A 19,085-nucleotide genomic window follows, 5' to 3' on the forward strand; every position below is an offset into this window, starting at 1 on the left:
GAGCTGCCATGATTCAAAAAGATTTCTGAGTTGGTCTTAGACATGAAAATGACTGAAAGCAATTGAAAGGAAAATCTGTTAACTTTCTGTTAATCTTTCCTAAGAGTTATAATGTCATAGAAGTCAAAGCCTGAATAACAAAATCACTCACACAGTTTCGTAAACCTGCATTAATAAGAAATGTGTTGTTAAAGTAGAACAATCCCCAGAAGAATTCTCTCCCAACCTCCTCCAAGATACCTCCACATAGATCAATGGACAGGGAAGTCTTCCCAGAAAATAGAACAGAAAGATAGAAACTAACTAAAGAATTCTCTACACTTGCAGGAAAGAAACTTTTGCCATTATGGTCCATCAAGATGATACATTCATTATGCTATGTTATCTCTGTATTTTCTCCCCATTTTTACTGTTTCTAAATGAAAATTTTATTGTAGTCATTCTTTTTTTTCTTCCATGATTGTATATTGCTTGTCATGCTGCATGTTCTGTCGCTAGATTGTGTCCAACTCTTTGTGACAGCATGGACTGTAGCCCTCCAGGCTACAGCTCCCTGTCCATGGGATTTTTCCAGGCAAAATTACTGCAATGGGTTCCATTTCCTGCTCCAGGGGATCTTCCTGACCCAGGGATCAAACCCGCATCTACTGCATCTGCGTTGGCAGGTGGATTCTTTATCATTGAGCCACCTGGGAAGCCCATATTGCTTTTCTGTGAGTAACTAAATTTATCTAGGATATAGGGATAAAAATTGGCTACCATTTGGACTGGCCACAGTGTTAGACACAATAGTCAGAGACTTAGATGAATGCAGTCAACAGAATAGGCTTCATTTATTTTATGTCTTTATTCATTCTTAGAAGTAAGTTCAGGTCTACATGTCTATCTAGGCAGACAGCCAAAGTAGAGAAAGCACAGACTTTTCTCACCAGCGGTCTACAGCCTACAGAATGGCATCGGGTGTGATGAGATGGAACACACTGTTTCTCTGAATCCCATGTGTGGGTTAAGTGAGTAACCAAATTTCCTGTGTCTGCCCACATATTGCAAAATCCGCAATTCAGAAATTTGGGGGCACACTTAATAACATACCATCTGTTCTGGTTCATTGTATAAGAATCTAAGTCTCTGAGGAAGGTGACATAGTGGACCAAGAGACCTGGTTGTCACTTCCTCTGGGAAGCTTGACCATGAGGCTCCTCCTGATCATTGCAATTCTGCTATTCCAGAAGTTCACAGGTAATCCAGAGATTTTCAGGGGCTCACTCAAACCCCATTGGTGGTATAGTGCTGAGCGTAGCTGCTTTCCAGGGGCTCACTCAAATCAATAATGGATAGAGTACTTTCAAAAACTCAAGGGAATTTTATAACTCACGGTAGGAAAAGATAAGGCCCTAGGAATGGCTGAAGTCTATCAAATATCATCAAAAATTCCCTCTTCCTGAGTGCTTCTACTATGGTACTATTCTTAAAAGGAGTATTCATAGAGCTAAAAAGAGGTCATAATTTCCTCTGAGAAAGACTCACTACAGAAGGACATAAGACCAATAACTGGGAATATCCTTATTTCTTAGGATATAGAGATTTTATTCTAGCACACACCCTTATTTTCTTCCACTCTGATACTGTATACATATATTTTAATCTATCAATATTATACTAGCGTGTGTGAATAGTGGAAGAAGAAGAAACTTTGGATTCTGTCTTAAGAAACACACCTTCAACATCTACCACTTTATCAACTTTGGATAAAAGGTGAAGACTCACAGAGCCTTAGTTTCCCCATTTGTGGAGATAATGACACCTTGTTCATGGTAGGTAGGTTTAGTTGCTCAGATCCCCATGGACTATAGCCCATCAGGCTCTTCTGTCCTTGGGATTCTCCAGGCAAGAATACTAGAGTAGGTTGCCATTTCCTCTTCTGGGAGATCTCCCTGACCCAGGGATCAAACTCAGGTCTCCTGCATTGCGGGCAGGCTCTTTACCGACTGAGCTACCAGGGAAGCCCTTTGGTTTATGGGGAATTTATTAAGTGATAAAACATCCAGCATAAGGCTTGGCACATACTAAGAATTTAAAAATTAGCTTCCTTTCCTCTTTCACAACCAGATCTCTTGTATTTGCTTGTTATTATAGAGCAAAAATGGCCTACTTCTAGCTCCTTAAATTTCTAACAGTCAAAGGAACTCTAGAACCTGGTATTGGAGACAGCATCTTTGTTCTCAGCCTTCATCCTCCGGGGTTAGTACCCAGAGGATAGTACAAGCCCTGAAGCCAAAATATGAACATCCTAAACTCTTAGATTATTGAAAATATTTAGGATCACTGAAGGATAGAACATATCATGGTGAGCAAAGGTCTGGAGGAATTCCTTCCTCTGGAAGTAGAAAGAGAATGGGGAGTCATGGAGGAATAAAACAAATCTAAAATTATTGTGATGACATAGAAGTCAAAGGAAGATATGCATCGATAAAAATGTACAATACTGAGAAGCAACAGGGGAGGAAGAATGTTGATGGGGGGAAACATCTGACTGGGCCCAAAAAAGTCATTCTTTATCATCGTTACAAGTATGAACCCAAGAGCAGAGTCTGAGTCAGACATAAATACATAGGAACAAATGATTGTATTCTGAGCAGTGGTAAAGAAGTGGTACACTGTTACGTTAATGTTAAGTCACTTTCAGTCATGTCAGACTCTTTGCGACCCTATGGACTGCAGCTTGCCAGGTTCCTCTGTCCATGGGATTCTCTAGGCAAGCATATTGGAGTGGGTTGCCATTTCCTTCTCCAGGAAGTAGTACCTTAGAAGCATTCAAATAGAGGCAGATTTACTGAGGTTCTCAGATGGAGCATAGCATAGTTCCATAGCCAGAACTCAAGGATTCGACTTGTTTATTTCTGTAAATAAGACCCACTGCTCTTGGTGAAGTCCATCAGATGTCGGGTGGAAGCCCAGAACTCTAGAGGATCAGCTAGGCATAAACATTGAGGTTCACCCTCTTGGAGGGTAATATCTGTGGGACATTACTGATATATGTTCTGTGAGTCTCCCATATACCTTATCCTTACAAACATCCCCTGTCTTCCCCATGACCAAAATTGCCTTTTGTCTCAAACTCTGACCTTGGCCTATTGTTCTTTATGCGCACAGTAACCGAACAACTTAAGAGATGCTGGAATCAACATATACACGGATACTGCAGGAAAATATGCAGAACAACAGAAGTACGTGAAGTACTATGTGAAAATGGAAGATATTGTTGCATCAATCTTGTGGAACTGGAAGAACATAAAAAAATTACCAGACCACCTCGTCCAAAGCTAAGGACATTGGCACTTACTTTTTCTCAAGATTATTTAATTGAACAGAATTCTACACACTCCCACAGAAAGCCTACATAAATCAAACACAATTTCCTGTTCGTTTCTCAACCTGTGCCATTGATCTAAGATGATATAGTCCACATCCTCTCCTTTCTTGTTCCTAGATCCCCATAATGACCCTAAAGAACAGTCTAATAAAGCTCATTGCCAGTTTTCTGACTCACTGTTCTTTAACCAGAGATTGAAAACTCGATATATCAAATTATGAATTGATAAGGGCAACAGAGAACCTACCCTTGAAAGGGAGATATAATGAATACACTAAAAAATCTATAACATGGAAGACTGGAAGGAGACAAGTAGACATGTAATTCAGGAGAAGAAATATGAAGCTGAGTATTCAAGAGAATTTGTGAGTGAATTTAGGATTAAAGTGGTGCCTTGTGAAATATGTAGGATTTCAACATCTGAGTGTTAGTAAAGAAGGTAATTTGAGTGAACAAAATGAAATCAACAAATAGAAGGAAATTAGAAAGGACAGGACATTTTAGGAGAATATACGTGCACTTAGTTTGGTTTAAGAATAGAGTACCCAAAGTTGAACTATGGGTAAGTCTAGTTTCTTTAGTGTGTAAAAGCAATGAACTGGGAAGATGGAAATGAGTAAGATTCCACTATTATGGAGCTCACTATATAAGGAGGAGACAGACACAAGTATATAACTGCAAGACTAAAGATTTTATTTTCTTTGTTGTTGTCGTTGTTTAATGTGTTACCACTAGTAATGCATCCTTTCTGTGACTGGGGCCCTTACGAGTTTGGAGGAAAATTAAGGACCTAGGAACTGGTCTGAATTGCACTATTGTATGAGACCTATCGCTGTCTCCATATGCAAAATGACATAATGACAATCCATTTATACATTCCACCTAATTCTTAAAGATATACGTTTTGGAAAAGAGTAACACGAGTAGTTATGTATGGATGTGAGAGTAGGACTATAAAGAAAGCTGAGTGCCGAAGAATTGATGCTTTTGAACTGTGGTGTTGGAGAAGACTCTTGAGAGTCCCTTGGACTGCAAGGAGATCCAACCAGTCTATCCTAAAGGAGATCAGTCCTGGGTGTTCATTGGAAAGACTGATGTTGATGCTGAAACTCCAATACTCTGGCCACCTGATGTGAAGGGCTGACTCATTTAAAAAGACCCTGATGCTGGGAAAGATTGAGGGCAGGAGGAGAAGGGGACGACAGAGGATGAGATGGTTGAATGGCATCACTGACTCAATGGACATGGGTTTGGGTAGACTCCAGCAGTTGGTGATGGATAGGAAAGCCTGGTGTGCTGTGGTTCACAGGGTCGCAAAGAGTCGGACATGACTGAGCGATTGAACTGAACTGAACACAAAAAATTTCCTTTCCAACTCCTTTCCACACTATTTTCCAGTTTTTTTTCTTATATTATTTCACCGCTATAATATCCATCATGAATCTGTGGTATATGTTCTCTCAATTATCCTCTTCTCTTCTGTTCTTGGACTGTAGCACAGAGTATATAAGATGTCCCCAAAGTATTGTGTAGTGCCAAAAAGTAAGGACATGCTATAAAAATCAGAAATATGAGGCATGTAAATGGGACATAGGAGTCACTTTGAAAGAGTTTTAAATGACCAAATTTGGGGCAATTTGAGTAATAAAATAAATAACATAACATTGGATTATAAATACAATGCAGAAGTTAACATCCATGAGTTCATACTGGTATGAATAAATAGACGAGAAGAAACAGATTTTTCTGTACAGAAGAATTCCAAGTAATTAATATAAATACTTCCTCCCTGAGGAGGTGGAGCTTCACCTCCCTCTCCCTTGAATATGGGCTGTTTTCAGTGAGTTGCTTCCAAAGTGTAGAGAATGAAAAGGAGCAAAAAGTCACTTTACAGTGGGTAAACCTAATAAAATCATGCTGTAGGTTTTATGGGAAAAGCATGATAGCATGAACATATGATGTGATGAAAATGGCTTTCATCTTTGCTGTCTTCCTCCCCAAAACCCATAACTCTGGTCTAACAGTGATAAAAACATCAGAAAAACCCAAATTGAGTGGCAATCTGCAAAATATTCAACCCGTACTCCTCAAAACTGTGAAATCCACCAAAAACAAAAAATTTCTGAGAAACTGTAACAGACCAGAGGAGGATCAAGGAGACACGACAACTAAAGGTGGTGTGATATTCTGTGTGGGCTCCTAAAACAAGAAAAAATGTTAAAGAAAAACTACTGAAGCCTGTGTGGGCCCCTAAAACAAGAAAAAATGCTAAAGAAAAACTACTGAAGTTGTAAGAGCAGAGCTTAGTCAGTGTACTTAACTGTGACAAATGCATCAGGGTCGTGTAAGATGCTAACAACAGGGAAAACCCTGTACTGTCTTTGCATTACTTTTCTATAAATAGAAAGTTGGTCTAAAATTAAAAGTGTATTTCAATTTAAAAACTAAACACAGAATCAATCTGACAGTAGTCTCTCTTTTCCTACTTGTCTAAGAGCCTCTCATGTTATATCTTTAAACATTTCATAGAATCAACTAAGATTCAACTCTGTATAGGACATGTATAAATTATAGGTTGTTTCTTGATGACTTAAAGGATAATTCCCATTTTCTATTTCTTTCAGTCAGCTTTTGTATTTTTGCTTTGTTGTTTTTCCTGTTTTTTAAGATTTTCAAATGTATTTGCGTAAAATAACTTGCAATGTTTTCTTTGTCTTTTTCACATCTGTAAGATACATGCTGGTTGACGTCTGCTTTGCGACCTTTGTTATTTCTTTGCTTTTCTCACGTCTCACTATTCACTTATTAAACAAATGTTCTTCTTCATTAATTTTAGTTGAGTGTCCACTTCTTCAGTGTCTTTACTTATGTTCTTACTTTCACTTGTTTTTCAAACAACTTCACACACAATAAAATCACCTGTGTTTTATTTTTTATTTGGTGGAAAATTGTTTTACAATACTGTGTTTGCTTCTGCCATAAAGCAACACAAATCAGTCATAATTATATATGTGTAAATATATATATATAAATTCCCTCCATCTTGACCCTGCCTCCCCTCCCCTCATCCCACCCGTCCAGGTCATCACAGAGCACCAGGCTGGGCTCCCTATGTTACATAACAACTTCCCACCATCTATCTACTTTACACATGATAGTGTATATGTCAATGCTACTTCCTGAGTTAATCTTGCCTTCACCTTGCCCCTCTGTGTCCACAAGTCCATGCTCTACTAGGTTCATCAGTACTATTTTTCTAGATTCCGTATATATACATTAATAGATGATACTTGTTTTTCTCTTTCTGACTTCTTCACTTTGTATAAGAGACTCGAGGTTCATCCACCTCACTACATTTTACCTGTGTGAAATACAATGTCTACTGTTATGTCTGTTATTTCTACTTTTTTAATTTTAATATGCCCTTTTTCCCTAACATTGTTAGATGAGTGTTTATCTCTTTTATTTTTAGTCTTTCTTCATTCCATACATGAGAATTTTAAAGCTATAGTTCCCCTCTCTACAAAGCACTAACAATATCCCAATTTTAGCAGATAGTATATGTTTATTATTATATTAAAAACCTTCTCATTTTTCTTAGATAAGAGTACATAAATAGAACCTAGATTACATAAAGACTATAGGGACAAATACTGACCATGAAATTTTCTCAATTAATTTGTAATGACAAATACAGTAATACTGCTTTGTGCTGTGCTTAGTCACTCAGTCTTGTCCAACTCTTTGTGACCTCATGGACTGTAGCTCGCCAGGCTCCTCTGTCCAGGGGGATTCTCCAGGCAAGAATACTGGAGTGAGTTGCCATGTCCTCCTCCAGGGAATCTTCCCAACCCAGGGATCGAACCCAGGTCTCCCACATTACAGGTGGATTCTTTACCAGCTGAGCTACTAGGGAAGCCCTAAAAAGAGCTGAGGAGAGGGTAAATGAGCTACTAAACAATAGGCATAAAGTTTCAGTTGAATGATATGAATCAGTTGTAAAGACCTTCTGTGTGATATTGTACCTATACAATAATATACTGCACACTTGTGTAACATTACAATAAATGCACATCCATATTTTCTAACAGGGCAGGTAAATGTTAAGTATGGCTTCCCTACTGGCTCAGATGGTAAAGTATCTGCCTGCAATGCAGGAGACCCGGGTCGATCCTTGGGTTGGGAAGATCCCCTGGAGGAGGACATGGCAACCCACTCCAGTATTCTTGCCTGGAGAATCCCATGGACAGAGGAGCCTAGGAGGCTACAGTCCATAGAATCACAAAAAGTACTGGAGCTTCAGCTTCAGCATCAGTCCTTCTAATGAATAGTCAGGGTTGATTTCCTTTAGGATTGACTGGTTTGATTTCCTTGCTGTCCAAGGGACTCTCAAGAGTCTTCTCCAACACCACAGTTCAAAAGCATCAATTCTTCAGCAACTCAACCTTCTTTCTGGTCCAACTCTCACATCTGTACATGACTACTGGAAAGACCATAGCTTTGACCGTATGGACATTTGTCAGCAAAGTGATGTCTCTGCTTTTGAATACACCATCTAGGTTTGTCATAGCTTTTCTTCCAAGGAGCAAGCATCTTTTAATTTCATAGCAGCAGTCACCATCTGCAGTGACTTTGGAACCCAAGGAAATAAAATCTGTCACTGTTTCCATTTTCCCCCATCTATTTGCCATGAAGTGATGTGACCAGATGTCATGATCTTAGTTTTTTGAACGTTGAGTTTTAAGCCAGCTTTTTCACTCTCCTCTTTTGGTTTCATGAAGAGGTTCTTCAGTTCCTCTTTGCTTTCTGCCATTAGGGTGGTATCATCTGCATATCTGAGTTTGTTGATATTTCTTCCGGCAATCTTAATTCATCCAGCTTGGCATTTCACATGATGAACTCTGCATATAAGTTAAATAAGCAGAGTGACAGTATACAGGTGGCACTAGTAGTTAAAAACAAAAACAAAAGAAAACCCACCTGCCAGTACAGGAGACATAAGAGACACAGGTTGAATCCCTGGATCAAGAAGATCACCTGGAGGAGGGCACAGAAACCCACTCCATCCTTCTTGCCTGGAGAATCCCATGGACAGACGATTCCATAGGGTTGCAAAGAGTTGGACACGACTGAAGTGACTTAGCATGCACACACATGGAGAGATAAGGCTCATTGATTTCTTTATCCAAGATGAGTAAATATTAACTTCATGAAAGCTACTTATGACTAATACTTCAACCAAGCAACATCAATGGATGTAACCACAAAAGGTTCAGTTCTGTTCATTTAGAAAGCATGACTTACTAAAAATTTTACCTAGTTCATGAAGAGCTTTTTAAATATGTCCTTCTCAATTTATAAGGCTTTAAATTTCACTCCTTTTTTAAAGTTTTTAATTTCAGCTTTATTGAGGTATAATTGACATAAAATTGTAAGACATTTAAAGTGTACATTGTGATGATTTGATATATGTATACATTATGAAAAGAATCTCCTGCCTAGTTAGTTAATATATCCATCACCTTCACGTTCTTTTGTTTGTTTTGGTGAGAATGCAAGTTCCACTGTCAGCAAACTTCAATTATACAGTACAGTACTGTCAACTATAGTCACAGTATTTTCCATTAGAACTGCAGACGTCATTCATCCAAATAGCTAAAAGTTTATAAATTTCACACTATGGAAACAAACAGACTATGAAATTCTTTCAGAGATCCTAAGAGTAATATTTTCCCTGTTGTGTCAACTGGATGTTCAAATTGCTACTAAAAAGGGAGATGGAACATGAACATTAAATGAGCTTCAGATGGTGTATTGGAATTATCATTAGCTGTTATCACTGCCCATTACTCCTGCCCCAAAAACTATTTGTGAAAATATTCAAACGTCTTGCTTTTTCCTAATAAATTTTTGGTTGCTAGTCAAACTCTCTGTATTCATTCCCAAACACACAAAGTTGAGACATTCAGATCTGTTTAGACCTAAGAAATTTCATTAAAAAGAGCAGTAATACCTGAAATGCTATGAAATACTACCTCACATAGAAAATGGAGGGACTAACTGCCACTTCTACCAATATCTTCACTTCATATCTGTATCAGCCATGTTGCTAGCATAAGGCCCAAAACATGAAAAATATTCATTTAAGTTTGGAGTGTTAAAAGAAATGAGCGAATACATGAACAAATAAATCCAGGGGAAAGTATAAGACTTTATTACGTGGAAAATCAAGTTCACAAAAGAAGCAGATCAATTTCTTGCCCCTCCCCATCAGATTAGGTGGCCCTTTTGATTTAAGAAGAAGAGAGGAGACCAGTGGAACAGCACTTGGTTTATTGTGGAATTGTGCCAAGTGTGACAGTGGGTAAGATAACATAGTCCAACTTCAGATCAGGCTTGCTTGAAGGTTCAGGTTGTTGTATGGCTTGCTGATGTGTTTTCTTTTTGCTTTCATTGATGCAACATAGTTTTCCTTTTGTACATGGTTTGTCATATATTTCCCCCAACATGCATTTCTTCTTGCAGTAACCTGCTATGGTACTAAAGCATTTTCTGGACCGCGCTGTGTCTGTGCACAGGAAACAGCAATGAACCGGATTAGTTCCTGAGGCAGAGAAGAAGAGTTATGTGGTTCCCCACAAGCTATGGCCTCCTGTGGTCCCAAAGTGAACCTTATGATGAGAGAAAACTCAGAGTCTCCTCCCTGAAACTCATCCCAAATTCAAACATGTAAAATCCCAGGTTCCTAGCCAATGTTCAGAGTCAGCACCCCGTCAGCCCTAGACGGTATCAACTTGTCACCAGGGCACAATTCAGAGTCAAACTAACCTTTAAAAGAACATCACAGATAGAACTTTTAAAGTTAACAGTGTCATTACATTTCACACTCATTGATATGGGCAGCAGAAGTCTCCCTTGGCTGATACTTCGTGGGTCTCAGCATATTGCTATTGAAAACTCCTTCCTTCATTCTTTTCACAACTTGGCTCCTCCTATCTCCTCTCTTCTCCTCTCTCTCTCTCTTTCTCTCTCTTGCTTGCTCACTCTTGCTGTCTCTCTTCCCATCCTCCTTTTGATGTCAGATAAATATGTTGTCCACAGATCAAACTCAATTCCATGTTTGCCTGTTTTCCCACACATTCAAATTGTCACCTATTCAGAGTATTGCACGGAGGTTATAAAGCTCCTTTTCCAATTCTTTCTTTGCCCTTATAAAGATGAAAACAAAGATATGATTCTCCATATTCTAAATTCCACAACCAGGATCATCTTTGAAGGTTAAAAGGACATTTATAGGGCCACAAAAAGACAACCTACCTTCCTACAACAGCAAGGAAGAGAATTCTCACATGGTGGTCAGAGCCCCCACCATGACTTCGGTGCTGCACTTTAGTAAACTCATGTAATCCTTGCATAAGTACAATCATTGTGGAACTGAGTCATTATCCTTACGTGATAGATGAGAAGACTGATTTTCAAAGGGAATAATTAGCTCATGTCATACAACTAGGCAATGAGGAAGACGTATTTTAACCTCACATCTACAGGACTCCACAGCTTTTACTGTTCACATTACTGTTGTAATATAGGCTGAAAATGAATTTAAATGGAAAAAGAGATGGCCAGATTCCTGGGTGAAAACTGTTCACCATCGTAAAGGTAATGCTAGATGATGGAAGGAGAGGACTTCTGAGAGTTCAGCCCCAATTTCTTACCTTCCTGGAACCTGTCTTCTAAGACAGACTCAAGTCAGGCACCCAGGGCAGTGGGTTCTTTAGATGATCTCAGCAAGATATCAACTATCTTGAAGGCCCTGCCCTTAGTCCTGTGAATAGTAATATTTCCTCGAATTTCATGGTGCATTTGGACAAGTTACCTTCAGATACCTCAAACAGCAGGATAATGAGGATCAGAAACAGCTTCATGTTTACAGACTTCCCAAGACAACTAGGCAGCAGAATTTCTTTGTCCAGTGATCTGTGTCACACAACCACAGAGAGTCTTTCAAGATGAGACACGGCTTTGGATGCTATTAGCATTCCGAGCTCTCATTTTAACCCACTTGGCAGAAGATGAAATTCAAGTCCACCCCCACTTTCATTCCCAAATATGGAGTTCACAGTCACCGAAAGTTTCATCACATCACATTTACTCCCCCTTCCTCAGGATATGAGCTCCCAGAGAACAAGAACAGTGGTTTCTCCACCTGGGCCATCAGCCCACTTGGGTCAAAGTGGGTTGGCCATACATCTTGGTTTGTGTGGGTCAGTCCTAGTTCATTCCTTCTCTTCCAATGTCCCATCCAACTAGTACCACCTTTCACTCACAAAGGTAATTCATCTGGAAAGCTGGATCATTAACTAATTCAGGTAAACACAAGCATGTGCAATAATAATTTTATTCATTTCTTTATTTTTGGCTGTGCTGGGTCTTCATTGCTGCTTGCAGGCTTTATCTAGTTGCGGTGAGGGGTGATGCTTTCTAGTTGCAGTGCACAGGATTCACATTGTGATGGCTTCTCTTGTGGAGCACAGGCTTTAGAGTGTGACGGCTTCAGTAGTTTTGGCACAAGGACCACAGGGCACAGGCTCAGTAGTCGCGGCACACAAGCTTAGTTGCCCCCATGGTTTATGTGGAATCTTCCTGGAGCAGGGATCAAACCCGTGTCCCCTGCATTGGCAGGTGGGTTCTTAACCATTGGACCACCAGGGAATAATTTTCTTAATGTATGAAACGTTCAGAAAATTCTCTAAGAGAAAGATTGCTTTTAGGCTTGGCTAGATAAATTGATGTTATTTCAGTTTCCCATAATGTCTTATCCATCCAGTAAAGCTCAATTCCAGGGCTTCCCTGGTGGATCAGTGGTTGGGGAAAAAAAAATCACTTGCCAATGCAAGAGATGTGGATTCGATTCCTGGGTCAGGAAGATCCCCTGGAGAAGGAAATGGAAACCCACTCCAGTATTCTTGCCTGGGAAATCTGAAGGACAGAGGAGTCTGGTGGGCTACAGTCCATGGGGTCCCAAAAAAGTCAGACACAACTTAGCAACTAAAACAACAAAACTCAATTCCACAACTAAAATCTTTCAAAGATCAACTCTCTTGAGTACGGTGTTCAACTCACTCTGAACTGGTTCTCACTCTCCTCTCTTGGGCTTTTTTTTAATGGAACCAGCTACATTTCTGCCAAATTAGTGTTGGTGCCCCTACTCAACTTGTTACTTCCATAACCTGTTGTTCAGTTGCTAAGTTGTGTCCTACTCTTTGTAACCCCATGAACTGCAGCACACCAGGCTTCTCTGTCCTTCACTCTCTCCTGAAGTTTACTCAAACTCATGTCCATTGAGTCAGTGATACCATCCAACCATCTCATCCTCTGTCACTCCCTTTTTCTCCTGCCCTCAATTTTCTCCAGAATCAGGATCTTTTACAATGAATCAGCTCTTCACATCAAGTGGCCAAAGTATTGGAGCTTCAGCTTCAGCATCAGTCCTTCTAATGAATAGTCAGGGTTGATTTCCTTTAGAATTTGGTTTGATTTCCTTGCTGTCCAAGGGACTTTCAAGAGTCTTCTCCAACACCATAGTTCAAAAGCATCAATTCTTTAGCAACTCAGCCTTCTTTCTGGTCCAACTCTCATATCTGTACATGACTACTGGAAAAATCACAGCTTTGACTATGCAGACCTTTGTCAGCAGTGATGTCCCTACTTTCTAATATGATTTAGTACGTATTTTAGTCTAGGTTTGTCATAGTTTTTCTTCCAAGAGGCAAGCATCTTTTAAATTTGTGGCTGCAGTCACCATCTGCAGTGATTTTGGAGCCCAAGAAAATAAAATCTGCCACTGTTTCCACTTTTTCACCATCTATTTGCCCTGAAGTGATGAGACTATATGCCGTGATCTTAGTATTTTAAAATGTTGAGTTGCAAGCCAGCTATCTCACTATCCTCTTTCACCCTCATCAAGAGGCTCTTTAAATTCCACTTCACTTTCTGCCATTAGAAGTGGTGTCATCTGCATATCTGAGATTGTTGATATTTGATTCCAGCACATTTAAATCTCTCTTTACAAATATTACCCTATATCATCTACCTAATTGTCCCTGTTGAGCTCCTAATTTTCCTTTAAAACCAAGTGCAATTATCTCTACATCTGTGAAAGTTTCCCTAGCCCAATGAAATAGAGCTGCACACTCCCTTTTTGTGCCACCACTGTGTTTTGTAAGTATTTTTGTTGCTGGTCACACCATGTCATGTTCCAATTATTTGCAATAATCTATGAATATGAGCCGCTTTAGGGGCTTCCTCAGTGGCTCAACAGTAAAGAATCCACCTGCAATGCAGGAGATTCGGATTTGATCCCTGGGTAGGGAAGAGCCCCTGAAGGAGGGCATGGCAACCCACTCCACTATTCTTGCCAGGAAAATCCCATGAACAGAGGACTACAGTCCATGGTATTGCAGTCAGACACAACTGTGCTACTGAGCATGCACGCACATGAACCCCTTAAAGGCAGGTCACTGGTCTAGTTCAGTTTGGAGTTCTCAATACACAGCACAAAACTCACACTATATTTTCAGTATATGATTACAAGATGATTTCAAAGTACTGAAAAATTATTGCTAAATAAAATACCCACAAGACAGTAATAAAGTTATTTTAGAAATTTCCTAAAGAAAGTTACTTACCTTGTTTTATAATTTGTGGACACCAGAAGCTTGAATTTATGGTAATTAGAGCCCATCCAAATATCTTTCTATGACAGTACCTGGAAGAATTTTGAAATTTGTGAAGGCAATATAAATAGATGTTGAAGATGATTAAACTAGTATCATAGCACAAAGTTAGGATCAGGGTTAAGAATAAGTATTACGTATAGCTTAGTATGGCTTTCCCTGGTAGCTCAGCTGGTAAAGAATCTACCTGCAATGCAGGAGACCCCAGTTCAATCCCTGGGTTGGGAAGATCCCCTGGAGGAGGGCATGGCTACCCACTCCGGTATTCTTGCCTGGAGAATCCACATGGACAGAGGAGCCTGGTGGGCTACAGTCCATGGGATCACAAAAGGTTGAATGTGACTGAGCGACTAAGCACAGCACAGCACATAGCTTATTATGTTTACCAGTAACCAGAGTGAATTAAGTTGGTCAGGGAGGAAAGATGGTCAAATATTGCTCATATGTCAAGATGAGCAGTGAGAATTGACCAATGGCCCCACCAGATTTGCACTTGCCCCATTGGTATCCCACTTGGTCTCAGCTCATTTCTCAGCTCCACCTCTTTTTTTTTTTTTTTCTGTCTATACCACACGGCATGTGGGATCTTAGTTCCCTGACCAGGGATGGAACCCATGCCACCTTATTGGGAGCACAGAACCTTAAACCCTGGACTTCAGAGAAGTCCCTGGAGGGTTTGAGAAGTCCACAACCTCTTAATGTATGTCTGCATGCACACATGCTAAGTTGCGTCAGTTGTGACCAACCCTGAAGGACCAACCTAAGGACTATAGCCCACCAGGCTCCTCCATCCATGGGATTCTCCAGGTAAGAATACTGGACTGGGGTGCCATTTCTTCCTCCAGGGGATCTTCCCTACCCAGGGATCAAACCCTCATCTCCTGCATTGACAGACAGGCTCTTTACCACTAGGGCCACATGGGAAGCCCCAATCTGGGTCTACTAGATGACAAATGCATTTTATGTGCATTACTTACTTTTATCCTTGCAAGATGTTAATATTAACATCTCTTTTTAAAAGTGTTCAGCCACAGTTTAGGGAATTGGTAATGTGGCCAATGTCACACAGTAGTGAGGAATGAGCTAGGATAACACAGGTCTGCATAAACCTTAAAGTAAAGGTCTTAGCCATTGTGCTAACCTATGCCAACCTATCTCGCTGGCTGCCTTCTTTGAGTCAATCTTTGGAAGACTGAAGACAAAACATTCAAATACAAGATGTTGCTTTGTTCACAAAATTTATTGGTAATGCACTTGGCGGGACATCCTTCCCCCATCCGTCTCCTTATATCCTACTCACAACTCAGAGAGGAACCTATCTTTAGAGAAAAATCTGTATTGAGAGAATTAATATTTATGATTTCCAAAGATGACATTACTATTTCCTGAAAATGGTATCACCTACCTACTTCAACAGATTCCTAAGTCTGTTGATCTGTTCAGGTGTGTCAACTCTTTAATATCCAAGAGGCTTTATGCAATCTTGGCTAGGCACAAAAAGCCCATAGTCTCCTCATTTTCAAGGTCCTTTGTGGCTAAACAATAGGCTTTCCCTTTGAGTGGGCTGGAATGGATAATGAAACGTTGCTTTCTAGTCATGATCAGTTAAAAAAAATCACCCATTCACATTTACTGTAGCTCCCCTTGTAATCCGTAGCAGTACAAATTGCTTTTAATACCTTACTTATAAATGACCTTTAATGTGTTTCATTACTCAGAAATATTCTCTGAATCCTACTTAAGATGTTATCTTTCCAAACAGAGGAGGCTGGCAGGCTCTAGTCCATAGGGTCACACAGAGTCGGACACAACTGAAGTGACTGTGCACACACACACCCCATTTAACTATTGCTCTCCTTTCATCCAGAGCTATTGAAGGATTAAACTGTTTTAAATACACAATGTCATGGTTTTGTCTCCACGCTACAGTGGGTTTCAGGTTATTTCATTAAATCAAAATGAATCAAAGGTTTGATTTGTTTTTCTTATGTATTGATAGTTAAGTAATAGCATGATAGGTGGATCTAAAATAGTAAAGATAGCACCTTGGCCTTGATGCGGAATTCCATAGCATGACAAAGTAAGAATTTTCTCCAAATGAGATGAGGGGTGTGTGTGTGTGTCTGCCCATGTCTGCCTGACATTTACTCTCTGGATGATGAAAGTTGCCAGAGTAAAGAGAAAGATCATAGATTAGTCTTGGGTGACTTAGATTGACTTTGTTTATAGTATGATTTGAAGAGAAAATCACATACAGGTCCATGATAGGTAGGCTGTGCCCAGGGCTAGTTTCTCTAAATAATTCTGTATTTTGGACTCTAGTTAAATAAAAACATGAAGAAAGCAGACCTGTCCATCAACAAGTGATATGTCAGATGCCTTCATGTTTCAGCCTCTATGTATCAAAACCCAAGTTAAGCTCAATTAAATATTGTTTTCCTCCCTCAACAATAAAAAATTTGCAACAGTAAAAACAAATAAGTTATATGTACAATTTTGAGCCAGTTCTAAGTGTAGAAAAATCAAAGTGTGTTGATACTGATATTTAAGGTAGGTGGAATAATGGTCCCCTAAAGATGTTCACATTCTAAAACCCAGAACCCATGAATACGTGATGTTACATGGCAAGGGAGAATTAAGGCTGTAGATGGTATTAAGGCTGCTAATCAGCTGACCTTAAAATAAGGAGATTGTCTTAGATTATCTGGATGGGTCCAGTGTAATAACAAGGATCATTGGGGAGGTAGGACAATCAGTGTCAGGAAAAGTTTGACAGTGTCACCTGACTAGATTTGAAGATGGAGGAAAGGTCCATGAGTCCAAATAGTCCATCCTTTAGAAGCTGGAAAAACAAAGAAAGATTTTCTCCTAGGCTCCCCAAAGGGAATACAGCCCTGCTGACATCTTGCTTTTAAACCCAGTGAGATTCATTTGGGATTTATAACCTTCACAACAATAAGATGATAAACTTGTGTTGCTTTAAGCCACTAATTTTCTTTTGTAACTTGTAACAGCAGCAATAGGAAATTAATAGAACATTAAATTTCATACCAAAATGTCAACATTCCTTACAATGATCTAGAAAAGCTTCATGACTGGTCCAAGTGATTGTAAAAAAAAAAAACATGTATTGTCAGAAAGGACAATATTTTTCACAAGTTTCCAAACCTGAACTGAGACTCTATGCACAGAGGATAATCAATATCTTCTAGTCTAGAAAATAAATTCTGTGATAACTCAGTTTTGGGATTTTTCTGGAGAGTTTCCTAAGGTTTTAAAATCTAAACCAGAGATACATTTCATTCTTTGATAAGACACTCCAGAGACATGAGAGTTATCTCTAGGCCAAATTACAGCTGGATACAAGAGAGGAAAGCTTGTAATTCCAGAAGGACCACATATACCTTCATGTGGTATAGGTGAAAATGAAGAAAATATTTTTTCTATAAAAATAATTTCCCTACTTCCTTGGGGGTCCAGTGGTTAAGAATCTTCCTGCCAGTGCAGGGGACACATGTTCAATGCCTGATCAGGGAAGATTACATATGCCATGGGGCCGCTAGGTCCGTGTGCCTCTAGAACTCGTGCTCCACGACAAGAGAAGCCATTGCGATGAGAAGCTCACACATCACAACTAGAGAGTGACCCCCAACCTCTGCAACTAGAGAAAGTCGACACAGCAACAAAGATCTAACGTAGTCAAAAATATTAAATTATTTTTAATACATAATTTTAGTGTAAATATGTTATCTTGAAAAGCTATCCATTGAGAGAAAATTGTGTATGTAGGACGGGCTCAACAAAATACTTAGCTCAATTAAAGTTACTCCTGATTTTTTAAGTATAAAACAATAGTTACAGGTACAAGCTGGATTTAGAAAAGGCAGAGGAACCAGAGATCAAATTGCCAACATCTGTTGGACCCTAGAAAAAGCAAGGGAAAACATCTGTTTCTGCTTCATTGACTACACTAAAGCCTTTGACTGTGTGGATCACAACAAACTGTGGAAAAGAGATAGGAATACCAGACCACCTTACCTGCCTCCTTCAAAACCTGTATGCAGGTCAAGAAGCAACAGTTAGAACCAGACATGGAACATCAGACTGGTTTCAAATTGGAAAAAGAATACATCAAGGCTGTATATTGTCACCCTGCTTATTTAACTTGTATGCAGAGTATATCATGCAAAATGCCAGGTTAGATGAACCTCAAGCTGGAATCAAGATTGCCAGGAGAAATATCAACAACTTCAGACATGCAGATGACATACCCTAATGGCTGAAGGCTAAGAGGAACTAAAGAGCCTCTTGATGAAGGTGAAAGAGGAGAGTGAAAAAGCTGGCTTAAAACTCAACATTCAAAAAACAAAGATTATGACCTCTTGCCCCACCGCTTCATGGCAAAAAGATGGGGGGAAAATGGCAACAGTGACAAATCTTATTTTCTTGGGCCCCAAAATCACTGAAGATGGTGACTGCATGAAATTAAAAGATGCTTGCTCCTTGGAAGACAAGCTATAACAAACCTAGACATCATATTAAAAAGCAGAGACATCACTTTGCCAACAAAGGTCCGTCTAGTCAAAGCTATGGTATTTCCAGTTGTCGTGTACAGATGTGAGAGTTGGACCATAAAGAAAGCTAAGTGCTGAAGAATTGATGCTTTTGAACTGTGGTGTTGGAGAAGACGCTTGAGAGTCCCTTGGATAGCAAAGAGATCAAACCTGTCAATCCTAAAGGAAATCAACCCTGAATATTCATTGGATGGACTGAAACTGAAGCTGCAATACTTCAGCCACCTGATGCGAAGACCCGACTCATTAGAAAAGACCCTAATGCTGGGAAAGATTGAAAGTAGGAGGATAAAGGGACGACAGAGGATGAGATAGTTGGGTGGCATCACCAATTCAATGGACATGAGTTTGTGCAAACTCCAGGAGACAGTGAAGGACAGGGAAGTCTAGCATGCTGCAGTT

General features: G+C 39.6%; 1 protein-coding gene across 1 annotated transcript; it reads left to right on the forward strand.

Moving 5' to 3' along the window:
- The first annotated feature begins 862 nt into the window (after positions 1 to 862).
- Positions 863 to 3,404, forward strand: LOC102410677 (beta-defensin 127). Its single transcript, XM_006049581.4, has 2 exons — positions 863 to 1,239; positions 3,154 to 3,404. Exons 1-2 carry the CDS (start codon positions 1,191 to 1,193, stop codon positions 3,402 to 3,404), a joined length of 300 nt encoding a protein of 99 aa, XP_006049643.1. The 5' UTR covers positions 863 to 1,190.
- The last annotated feature ends 15,681 nt before the right edge of the window (positions 3,405 to 19,085 follow it).

Source organism: Bubalus bubalis, chromosome 14, assembly GCF_019923935.1.
Source record: "Bubalus bubalis isolate 160015118507 breed Murrah chromosome 14, NDDB_SH_1, whole genome shotgun sequence".
Classification (NCBI taxonomy): Eukaryota; Metazoa; Chordata; class Mammalia; order Artiodactyla; family Bovidae; genus Bubalus; species Bubalus bubalis.